Below are 12,590 nucleotides of genomic sequence, written 5' to 3' on the forward strand. Positions count from 1 at the left end.
AGCAAACTTTTAAAAGAAATGGTTGAACCCCTCCTTCCCCACCACGTTCTAATATTTTGAATACTCTACTTGACATTATAGAAGAGTGTTTTAGCTTTCTTTGCCTCTACATCTCCTTTTTTTTCTTTTTACACAATTATTTGTTCACAAAAAATGGAGATAGCGCTTAAGGCTATTCTGATACTTGCTGGTGAAAGTCTTGTCTGCTAACCTTGTACTTTCACTGAATTTCACTGAATTTTTTCTCCCATTACTGTACCTATCCAAGATAGAAAATCAGGATTCTTCATAGCCCTTCGTCCTATTGAATGCTTTCAGTCTGATTTGCTACAGGATTTGAGTCCTTCAAGACAGTTGTGTTTCTGCAAGTTTTGTGAAAATAGGTAATGTGGTAAAAGAGTGATAAGTGCCCACACTCATGGTGAGAGGACAGTATGAGTTCTCTGAGAATCCATGGAAAGTTGCATGGTGAATATTCTAACCCTGACAAAATCTTCAGTTGCATTTGGTACATTCTTAGAAACCAACACTTACTGTAAGGTTCACTTCCTCCACTAAAAGTGATTGAGCAGAAACTTTTTATACAGTCTGCTCTCCAAAAATACTTGTGTTTGGTCAACTGTTATAACTAGGATTTCTTCCGTTGTCAATATTGTAAAAAATATACATTGTTTATGACATGTTGTCATATGTTTCTGTCAAACAAGTTGATGCCAAAGAGGGATGAAAAGAGTGTTGCTAAATACGGTTAAGGAAGCGGTTCTTTTTAACTGCTGAAACTTGGTAAAGAGTTGTGACGTAGCCTCTTCTACATGAGAAGACAGAATCAGACTCTTCTCAGAGGTGCATAGCAAAGCACAAAAAGTAATGGTCACAGGTTATGTAAGTGATATTCTGATGGGACTTAAGGAAAAGAAAATTCACAATGAGAGTGATTAAGAATCACCATCATTGGATGTTTCCAGAACTCATGTAGATAAGACCTGGAGAGACCTGATAAAGCTTTGAAGTTTCCACAGCTTTGAATGATGGGTTGGGCTGTTTGGCCTCCCTTTCCTGGTGTTGGGTGTCTTCTACTCTTTTTTTCAAGACTAAAGGTTGTCTATTGTCCTTTGCCAACACATAAAACTCTTGCAGATGTTCTGCAAGATTATCACTCAGTGCTTTTCCTATCTTCCATCCTGAACGTTAAATTAAACAGACTGGTTTATGTGGAATAGAAAACACAATTTTGTGTGGAAAATACAGAGGAAGGGGTACCTGGCAGTTAAGCAAGCAACAAGTAGTGAACTAGGTATTTAAAAACCTGCTGAATACTTACTGTGGAAATTCATCTGTGCCACAGAAAATGCAGTTGAGGTGCTTCCTAGCAGATGAAAGTGTGTTTGCAAAGTTCAAAAAGGTATCTCTCTTTGCCTGTATATTAAACATTCCTGTGGACTGTGTCTTTAATTTATTTTTTCTTGTGTGACAAATGCTGGTTAAACTCAGCCTTTGTGAATCTTCATGTGTCCTTACTCAGAGCCCACGTGTACATGCTCACCTGTATTAGAGTATGTATAACAAAATAAGAAAAAAACAAGTGGTGTAGAAACTTTATCAGGGCAGGCTTGTGACTGCATTTATTGTCACACTGTTAGATCTTCTGAAAGTTTCCAAACTTAAACAGGAAAATTTCCGTATAGCATCGCAAAATTTAGGTTCTGTAAATGGCACATTTTAGAGCTTTTACAAGAAGTTTGGGATATCCTGAGATGTTGTACTGGAATCTTGTTTTCTAGTTCCCTATTACCAAAAATCTTAATGCTCAGGACTTTGAGGGAAAGTGTAAATAATACATATCTAGAAAGCTCAAAAAATGTCCACTTCTAAAAACTTCTCTCTGCAAAACATAGCCACAGACTTGCAGCTGGAACTGAAAGCAGGTGCTCAATATCTTACACCACAGCTACAGAGATGGCAAAATTACTTGCTTCTTTGATCTGACTGTGTATAGATAAAATTGATGTAGTTCCACTTTAAAGTCTCAGGAAGAGCGGAGAAAGAGTAGATTTGGTGTCACAGAACCATGAAATGTGGAATGAACTTCGGAGTTCTGTGATCCATGGCTTGCTAAAGAATGTGGAATGAACCAGAAGGTTTCTTGATTTATTTTTTTTTTTTAATTTTTCTTTTAGGCTTTTCAAATCAACAAGAGCATGATTTGTACTGCATAATAGCAAGATGAAGTAAATAAGTATCGTTACTTCTTTTTCATTCTTGGTGGACATCTTTAAAATCTAGCTGTCTGTTGTGCATTACCTGAAGGATCACTCTTGATATTTTGTCTCTGATATACTACATTTTCTTAGAAATCTCACCAAAAGTCTATGCCTTCTCTTTTATGGATGTATTGTGAAGTTCAAGGAAATATGTATTAAGTGGAATTAAAATTCAAATTTTAAACCACTGCATTCACAAGTGCTGTGTTAAGATACAAGTCCTGTTTGCTTCAGAACTGTGCTTGTTCTCTTGGAACTTTAGAGAGTAACACAGTCTTCAGAAGCTTCTTCAAAAGGTGATTTTTGTGCTTGCAGCTGATGTTCCAAGTTCTTGAGCACCCAAATGGTGAAACATATTGAACAATCTTTGACTGGCTCAAACCTTTAATCTGTACAAATTAAAAAAGCTATTGTGTAGAAATTGAATACATCTGCTTCTATTTCTATATGTTTATGAGTTTTAGCAAAGAGGGCTTTTATCAATGAACGGGTATTCCTTAATGTGCGTGCATCAAAATAAACTGATAATATTAAGCTGTAAAATCAGCAGACTTCGCTGCATGTGTTCCGCAGTGAAATACTTGTCCAGCATTCTAATGCAACAGTACCACATCCTGATGCATCTGTACTGTATTTCATGTTTTAGTTTGTTTTACTCTGAATGTGAGGGTAATTGTTGTTTTTAGGAATGACTGGACTATATAGTCATACTTTTTCTCAAAGAATAGCTCATGAAGCTATCTTGATATCCCAGGGAACTTCAGATTGCACTTCTGTTCTTGCAGAAAATACTACAGCTGTCCTGATTTGAGAGACATTTTTATACTCTCTGTAATGTTAAGGAATTTGATGGAATTTAGATTTGACTAACCAGAGAGATAAGTTTGTGATCCTCTTACCTGTTCTAGGTTATATGTCTCCCCACCCATCTCCACTAGGAGCACCAGAACATGTGTCCAGTCCAATGTCTGCAGGAGGTCCAACTCCACCCCAGATGACTCCCAGCCAGCCAGGACCCATTATACCAGGAGACCCACAAGTTATGAATCAACCTAACAGAGGTCCTTCCCCTTTTAGCCCTGTACAGCTGCATCAGCTGCGGGCTCAGATTCTAGCATACAAAATGTTAGCTAGAGGTCAGCCTTTACCAGAAAACCTCCAGCTTGCTGTTCAGGGCAAGAGGACCCTGCCTGGCATTCAACAGCAGCAGCCTCCCAGTGCCTTCAACAGACAATCTGGTAAGTGAATCTAGGGTTTGTGTCATTGCACAGGTAATTCTTGAAGTTCTTGAAGAATGTATACAATCTTGAAGAATGTATAAAATTAAGAAATGGGTGCTGTGCAGACCTGTAATTTGGGACTGGCATCTAACTGAACAGCAGCCTTTGCTTGTAAGCTTGAGTAAGTGTGTAAAACACATTTATTAGTAATAGGGTATTGTCAGAATTGAAATAAAAATGATTTCACTGTGCAGTACTTTGTCCGTCCTGATTATGCTTGACATTTTTTGAATGTTTATCATACTTTACTGATGACAATTTCATTGTTTTTTCTTAGAGTGAATTTTCAGTTTTGTCTCTCTATGAAAAAATCTGGAGCAAGTTGACTGATTATTTAGGTTGTTGAACAAACCATGTATAGTGTGCTATCAAGTGAAAAACATAAGGAAAAGAAAATGTTCTTATGTTTTTTTCCTATGATAGTAGATGTTACAGTGCAGTAAGCAGGCACGTTTGGTTCCTAAGAAAACTGGGTTACATTAAACAGCCTGCACCTGTTAGCTTCTGAACACTTCCATTACTGAGTTTGCATTAGAAAGCGAGGGTAGTAATGTTTTAATAATATCACTGGTCACTTCATTTCATGTCAAATTGCAGGTATTGGGTTACATACAATGAGTGGTGCTGCAACTGGACCAGGGCCTGCTCCAGGGATGCCTGGACATACAGCTGCCATTACCCCAAAAACTTGGACTGAAGGTATAGTGGAATATAATGCTGATTTTATATCATGTGCAAAGTTATGGTTAAATAGTGTGGATAGACTTTGGGGAAAAGATGCGGGGGCAAAAAAAAGGGAAGGTAAAAATGCTTGAGAGACAGTGTAATCTTAATTGAGCCTACCACTTGAATCAAGGAGAAATTAACCATTTTTTCATCCATGAATGACGTGACCATATGAAATTACTGCAATTGCCAGGCAGCCTGAACATGAAGCACCTTTTTACAATAGGGATGAACTATGTAAGCTGCCTGAGGAAACCCATAAAATCTACTTAATAAGTTATGTTCTGAGCATGCTTAATTGCAGCAAGCTTGTCTTTCTGCTAGTTTAAATAAAAATAATAAAAGTTTTCAAACCATGGTAGAATTAGGCTGCTTTTTTTTTTTTTTTAATGGGATTTGAAAGTACAGTATAGTCTTTGAGATATAATGAACAGAATAACTTTTTTTCCCCCTTGTGTGATAATCAGATTTTGAATCAAATAATTCAGATTTGAGTTTACAGGCTGATTTTATTGTTTGAAAGTAGAATTGTAAAAGTATTGTTTTGAAAAGAATTAGAAATCCCCAGTAATATATATTATTTGAAGTTTGGGTTGGTTTTTTTTTAAGAGAAATTTAAAAATAAATACAATGTTGCAGGCTTGCAAATAAGGCAAGCTTCTCATACAATAGAAATGTTATGCTATGTTGTTGCTTGTGGGTAAATTTAGGGACAGTGATGACTCCATGATAGTTCATGTCATAAAAAATTCTCTGCCATTACTCAGCTACTTTGGGCAACATAAAAAAGAAAATGAAGTACTAGTGTGTAATCAGATGTAGAACTGCTTTTCTTGGAATACTTCCAATGAATACTTAAAATTTGAGTAGGATAATAAAAAGGGGGAAAAGTGTTTCTTGAGAGCTCGTATATATAAGTTTACCAAGCACAGTGCCTTCTAGTTCAAATGCTGCGGCTAAAAAATGCTGGCAGGTATACAGATTTGCTGGATGGATAGTTTATCAAAATAATCCAGTGTGTTATAATAATATGCCTGTCCTGTTGAAGCTGCTTACTGCTCATCTTTTTTAATTGCTGGGTTTTTTTTAATAAGAAAAAATTGTCCCTGCTGTATCTATTTGGAGGTTTTATTTCATGTGTTTTTAAAGATTATCCTTTTTTCTTTAAATTTGTTTTTCATTCATTACGTAGTTGTTTGTGGTAGTGCTTGTTTTACAGGCCAGTTTGCATGATTCCTGGAAAACTGAGACTACACAGAGGGTTTTGGTGGCTTGCTTTCATTCATTATTTTTTATAAGCTGAAATGCACTGTTGTTAAGTACAAAATCTACAGCTTGTGCCCAAGTTCCTTTTCTGGAGTTTGATGCAGATGTGTGAATGACAAATGGTGACCTCTGAAGGAATCCTTTTATCTAGATTTCAGGATGTTTGGTTTGAATTAAGTTTGATTACAAGACTGCAGGTGTGTCTCTTGTCAGTGCCAATTTTTGAACATCTGAATGCAAGGATGACTTGTCCTAATGGTATACCAAAATCTATGACCCTTAGTGTCTGTAAGTGACAGGTACTATTTTCTTGTTAACTGAGGTGTTAATTTTCAAGATGATTAGAATGCTGTAAGATAAAACAGCAATTTAATTCCTGATATTTGAAATACTTAAATACATTTAATAGGCAATAATAATGAAACAAGCTATTTATATATGACAGGATCTAAGTACAGTTGTAGAAGTTTTAATATGACTGACTAGTTCTGGTAGAGCTCTAAAAGAAGGCTTAGTTGTGCTTGTTGTGGGGTTGTGATTAGAGATTCCTTCTGCTAAGTGATGCAAGGATAGTGAACAAGAGGCACAGTTAGGTCTTACACTTGCATGAAATCAGTTCTGCAGCTCTTTCAGTTCTTCTAATGCTAGAATTAAAAGACAACAGGAATGGGAAAAGAAACAGCATTTTTCCTAAAATTTCGGGTGTTTTGTTTTTCTTTGGATTACTGTCTCAAATGTCTCTTATACTTGCATTTCAGTATGTTTTTTTAAATACAGAGCGTAGTCCATCTCTGTGTGCTTTTTCTGGTAATTTTTAATGTTTGCCTTACCTCACATTCTGCCTTCAGAAACCGTCTTGATTTTCTTGCTGTATTCCATATTTCATTTTATTATTATATACTTTTTACGATTCAGGCCAAGCTCCAGATCTGAGTGTCTCCAACGCGCAGCAAAAGCTTCCCGCCCCACCCCCCAGTGGGAGGCCTTCTCCTGCCCCCCCGGCTGCCCAGCCTGCTGCCGCCATGGCAGGACCTTCTGTACCACAGCCGCCACCTGGGCAGCCTTCTCCCATTGTTCAGCTGCAGCAAAAGCAGAATCGCATCAGCCCTATCCAGAAGCCACAAGGATTGGATCCTGTTGAAATACTCCAAGAACGTGAATATAGGTAAAAGTGTGTAACAAGATTCAAATGCACATGCAGATTGTTGTTTTTCACTTTCTTAACTGACATTCCTTGAATCAACCACTGTATAAACTGAGTTTCCAGAGGGAGGTGGCATCAAAGAGAAGTACAAAAACAACAGACCAAACAATGATTTAATTCTACCCTGTTATCAGTTAGTAATGCAAACTGGCAGTATCATTGCAAACCAGATAAGTTGAAAACAGGATGAAGGACTCGTCTGGGTTACTGTGTTACTTGAATGCTGTAAATACTGAAAGTTAGGAAATTAAAATCCTTATAGTCTACAGAGAAACAAATTCAGTGCAGAAAGTTTTCAGAATTGTAAACAAAAGGGATGTTGGAAGAGAGCAGTGGAAGTCAAAAGGTTGATGAGTTAGTGGCCACAGCAAAACCAAATTTTGGTGGTTGGTGGATGGGATTGGCTGGACTACCAGAGAGTAGAGAGGATATTAAGGAGGTTACAGACAAGATTTCTAAAAAAAGTTACCAGGAAGCATGATCTTTACAAGCTGCCTCCTGACTGCCCTAATTAGATGGTGAATTATATTCATTACAGTGTACAGAGGATGACATTTCTTGTGGAGTTAGAAAGAGACTTCTTCCCTCTTCCCATGAACAAGGCTATTAAACAATTGACCTTGAGAATCTGCCAAACAGAAGGATCTTGACCTGCACCTAAAATATTTTCCTCATCATTATCAGTCAGAGGAAAGAAGCTGCACTTAGCCTATTTGCTTCTTTTGGACTGATGATGCATCTTCTAGTTACTGTAACAGTGAATTTGTAAGGGAAGGTGGCCAAAAGGGACGGTGATCTCCCTGGTTTAATGGCTTTTGCTTTACAAAGGTAAAACACCATGAAGCATTTTAGGATGTTGTGCCATGTCCAGAGTTTGTGCCAAACTGTTATGTCTTAGTATGCATAAATGGAGGAAAGTGAGGGGTGACAGAAAACAGCAGTGTTGCATTTACTAACGTGGAGAAGTGGTTGCAGATACAGCATATCCATTAGGTTGTAGATACCCTGATCGTCTTGGCAGAGTAAGTGAGATAGAAGTTTGACAGAGATTCTGCAGCAGAAGATTGGTTTGGTTTGGGGGGTTTTTTTGTTTCTTTGGGTTTTTTTTATGCCAACACATAGATAATGTTGAACACTGCTGGAATTTGTTTTGATTTCCATATCAGAATGCTTAGAACTTCTGGAGGTCTTCTAATTACTGAATTTCACTGAATTTCTGGAGTTGGAAGGGACCATAGAGATCATCTAGTCCAACTCCCCTGCTGAAGCAGGATTGCCTAGAGCTAGAGCATGTTACTCAGGACTGCATCCAGGCGGGTCTTGAAAATCTCCAGAGAAGGGGACTCCACACCCTCCCTGGGCAGCCTGTTCCAGGGCTGTCACCCTCACCGTGAAGAAGTTTCTCCTCATATTTGAGTGGAACCTCTTATGTTCCAACTTGTGCCTGTTGCCCCTCGTCCTCTCAGTGGGAACCACTGAAAAGAGTCTGGCTCCCTCCTCCTTCAACCCTCCCTTGAGATACTTGTAGGCGTTGATAAGGTCTCCCCTCAGCCTTCTCTTCTCATTATTTTTTTCATTAATTTTTTCTCATTAATTATTTCAAGCTGTATAAGTAACAACAGAAAAACGCTTCAAAAAAAGCAGTTTAACGGCTTTTGTGCTTTGGACAGTGCTAGACTTAGCTTCAGTATAGGCAAGTTTAATACAGAAACATCACATACTCACACTTTTTTCATAAAAAGGGAATATAAAGAAGTGAATATAAACATTTGTATTCTGAAAACAGTGAAGTAAATGAAAGCTTTATGAAAAGATTGTCTCTTGAGATCTCTCAGGAGTTAACTTTTTTTAATAAAGGGTTGTTATACCTTGAATACTTAGAAAACTGTTTGAATTACTCATTGTCATGAAAAGGCAGAATTATCATGTAGGTGTTTCAGGGATTCATTTTTCGAACATATAGGTAGACCCAAAAGGTAAAATTTTGGTACACTGCCTTATTGTGTGAAAGTGTGAGCTTTGAACCTGATTAAGTTAGGAATTCTTGTAAATTATATATTAGGTTTACTCAGTTGACTGTAGTGGTTTTGGCTGGCATAGAGTTAAATTTTTTCATAGTAGCTTGTGTGGGGTTGTGTTTTGGATTTGGTCTGAAAATTGTGTTGATAAGACACTGATGTTTTAGTTCTTGCTGAGCAGGGCTTATACAGTGTCAAGGCCTTTTCTGTTCCAGTGCCCCAGTGAGGAGGGTGGGGGTGCACAGAGAGTTGGGAGGGGACACAGCCAGGACAGCTGAACCCAACTGACCAAAGGGATATTAGTATACTATATGACATCATCCCGCTCAGCAATAAAACTCTGGGGAGGTTGGTGGTGGCCCACTGCTCGGGGACGGTTTCTGCATTGATCGATGGGTGGTGAGCAATTTTTTTCACTTGCATCGCTTGTCTGTCTTGGGTTTTACTTTCTTCTCTCTTTGATATATTTTTTCTCTTTTCATGGTGTTTCTGGACTAAAGGTCTAAAGCGTGGTGCTGGGGAGACAGTAATTTAGCACTAATTTATGAGCTACATGTTAAAGCTGAGGTGTTTGGCCATGTCTCTTGCTGTATATACACCTCTCAAGTAATGGCAGACTTTTGGGGCAGAATACATGCTACTGCATACGCTTTTCTGTTTCTTAATAGGTCATATGCATGTTTTATGTATTAGAGCATGTCCTACACACAGAACAGTATTGTAAACTTGAAGCACTTTAGTTTTTGCTCTTACAAAGTTGCATCTAATTATTTTTTTATTCAGTAATAGCAATTCTTTTATTCTGTCCTTGTTACTAGGGAGTTATGTAGTTTGTTTCGTCAAACAATTAATCAAATAGGCACTGAAAAGTACAGTATAGCATTCCTATTCACAAACCACATGTTAAATAGACCAGTGCAGATGGAGAAGCAGTAATGTACCTATTAGCGTATTGCGGGATCTGAAAAAGCTTTGAATCTAAGCAAACATCAGCAGACTGCTTTTCCTCCCTGAAAAGCCTTGATCTGATGATAAAAAAGGCTCCAGTATATATTAACAAAGAGAAAGAAAACTGAGAGTTAATGTTGCTGTCACATTCATGTGGTTGTGCTGAGAAGCTATTTGCAGCACGTACGATGAGATTATATGATAATTGTTGTTAATCTCTATGTGACTAAAGGTGGATAAAAAGAAACTTAGGTATTTAAAATTCTTAGACATATAAGAAGTTTAAATTATTCATATGTAGAGAGCTGTTAAACTTGTTGAGTGCCTTGAAATCTGGCCAGAATGAAAAATTCATGCTTTGCTTTTATAAAACTCTCCTTAACACTTACTTAAAAATACCATACTTCTTTTTAATCTCAATGAATAGAGCCCTTGAAGCTAATAATGTGTATAATTTAAAGTTGTTCTATTATGTGGAAGCACTTTTTTTCTACCTTCTCGTTGCTAATTAATTGTTGGTGTCCTGTAGATTGTCAGTGATTTCTTTGTTGTTATCTGCAAAGTCTCTTCTCATGTATCTTCATTGCTTACTGCGTGGCATCTGTACCAGATAGGTTTGAATGTGTAAGCATAACCTCTGTTGTTGACCCCAGTTGACGAGGAAGAGGTGCACGAAGAGATCTTGTTTTGTGAAGAGAAGTGGCACTAGCCGCTGTCTGCATGGATGAAGGCAGACTGCTGAACTGCAAAGTCTAATTAAATTTATCCTTTAAACGGAGAGATTATATCCTTCAAGTGCTTGTAAAAAGCATCTAGGAAGCTCATTTCTTCTGTTTAACTAATAACTATTTGTATTTTTCCATGAAGATAGCAGTAGTCAAACTGCAGTCATTCTCTTTAAAGACTAGAAGGTGGCTGTGGTGAGACAAACCTCAAGTACTTGTTGCATTCACTTGTGTTGGGATGTCACAGAATTATTTTAAAAATCCTACTTACTACTCAAGAAAATACTATTTCTATTACTACTAGTGGTAATTGCACTAAACAATATAATTAAAACAAAATAAAACTTCAAAATAAATTTTGTTTTGTTTTATATGTAACCCATCCGGCTGCAATTTTTTCATTATTCTTCCACATGTGCTGTAGATTTTCATTAGTACTTATACTTTTTTGACCAGGACCTTATTTCAATAGAAAATGAACTTGGGTTTTCGTAGGAGTTTTCTGAAGTAGTATTAGTACTGACTTAGAAATAATGATTGTATTATTTTTTTTTCCTAGTCCTTCCCTCTGGCTGGATTATAAAAGGAGGGTAATCACCCACAAAAGTGTAGAAGTGTGGTTGTAGCTCAGTGCAGACCTCTGATTTTGCACTCAGTTCAGCATATGAAGCAAAAACATTGGAGGAAAAGTTATCCTGGAAATACTAATCTGCCTTATAATTTAATAATAGAATGTCGTGGGCATTTATTTCTGATCAGCCTTTTTATAAACCAGAGTTGAGAAAAATGAAGAAAATGATTAGCAGTGTGAGGAGCCTTTTACATGGGGGTGGGCTGCTTAATGTTATGATGGGATGTAATAAGCACACTGCATAGGCTTGCATTATTTTTAGTCATATCTTAAGAAAGTTGTATATTTGGATTTTTATTAATAATTTAGGCAACAGAAATATAAACCCCAGCCCACCTTTGGCTGGTTTTTGAACCTCTACAGTGTAAACTTTTACATCAGCAGGCACTTTCACCTATTTTATACCTGGAATTAAAGTAACAAGCCAATTTTGGCACAACTAAAAAGCGAACATTTCATCTCATGTTTGTTTGCAAAGTGACTCATCCATTTAGTTATCTAAAACTATGTTAGGAAGAACCTAGATTAACTTTTTTGTGCTCATCTTTTTGTATAGTACAAGAACAAACACTAGATGCTAACAAAAAAGGAAAAAAAACCGGAAAATATGTTAAGTATTCAGCTGCCTAACTAAGTTCACAGCTTACAGAAGTTTGGAAAGGTTGTGACTGCTCCCATAAAGTTTCATTAAAGTCAGTGAACCTGGGGTTTGGCTATAACTGTTTTGTAGGTGATGGTTTCAGAAGAAGCATTGCAGTTATTTGGAGAGTGAAATAAAGTAATAAATCATAGTTGTGATGCATGATTACATCCATGTGTGAATAAGCAACAGGCAGAGCACCCATCGGTGATTTAGAACAGTAGTCTCTGTAGATCTTGCCTGCTTTTCTGTATGGAGGTACAATAGTACATCTTAAAAACCCATTTAATTTTCAAGATTTTGCATCCTTAGGTGCAGTAAAATTTTTTCTTAATAACTGGAATGTGCAGTGACAGGTGAAGTTGTACAAAATGTGGACTTTTTCAGGGTAGTACATACACTTGAATAAACAAAATATGCCAATGGTGCTTTCTCAATGAAAATTTTCCTTTGGAAATCATGAACTTCTCTGGGCCTGGACAAATATCTGTAGGTTTTAATTGAACTTTCTCTTATTAGGAAGTAACCCTTTTTGATTTACTTTTCAGTCTGTATGAAAAAACTTCACTAACCTAGTGCTGCTTCAATTTCCTGCTCTCTTGAGAACATAAAGTTAGTCTTCTGCAGTAATGCAGCATTACCTCCTTGTTCTAGGAGCTTCAGAAGTCATTTGGTAATATAAAAAAATGCATAGTTTTGGGAAGTTTAGGAGTTTTAGGAAGGAGTACTATTACAGAAGAGATATTGTCTGCAACTGTACAAGTGATTCCAGTTGCATGTCAAATTATACGTTAAGTCACGATGCATGCAGTTACTGTGAGATGCCAGTACTTTGATTTATTCTGACTCTGCGTATCAGGTGCAGCTGTTTTGCCTGATGTGTGGTCTGCT

The 12,590-nt window shown here is 37.1% G+C and overlaps 1 protein-coding gene across 3 annotated transcripts in view; it reads left to right on the forward strand.

Annotated features, from left to right (window-relative positions):
* The window catches only part of SMARCA2 (SWI/SNF related, matrix associated, actin dependent regulator of chromatin, subfamily a, member 2), a 109,129-nt gene that overhangs the window by 18,276 nt on the left and 78,263 nt on the right, over positions 1–12,590 (forward strand). For all 3 annotated transcript variants that reach the window (XM_014964952.1, XM_014964953.1, XM_014964951.1), the window contains 3 exons: positions 3,170–3,499; positions 4,139–4,240; positions 6,449–6,698. In XM_014964952.1, coding sequence (XP_014820438.1) covers positions 3,170–3,499; positions 4,139–4,240; positions 6,449–6,698 — 682 coding nt within the window. The remainder of the gene's footprint in view (positions 1–3,169; positions 3,500–4,138; positions 4,241–6,448; positions 6,699–12,590) is intronic.

This window comes from Calidris pugnax, unplaced genomic scaffold (assembly GCF_001431845.1).
Source record: "Calidris pugnax isolate Ruff unplaced genomic scaffold, ASM143184v1 scaffold273, whole genome shotgun sequence".
In the NCBI taxonomy this organism is placed as follows: Eukaryota; Metazoa; Chordata; class Aves; order Charadriiformes; family Scolopacidae; genus Calidris; species Calidris pugnax.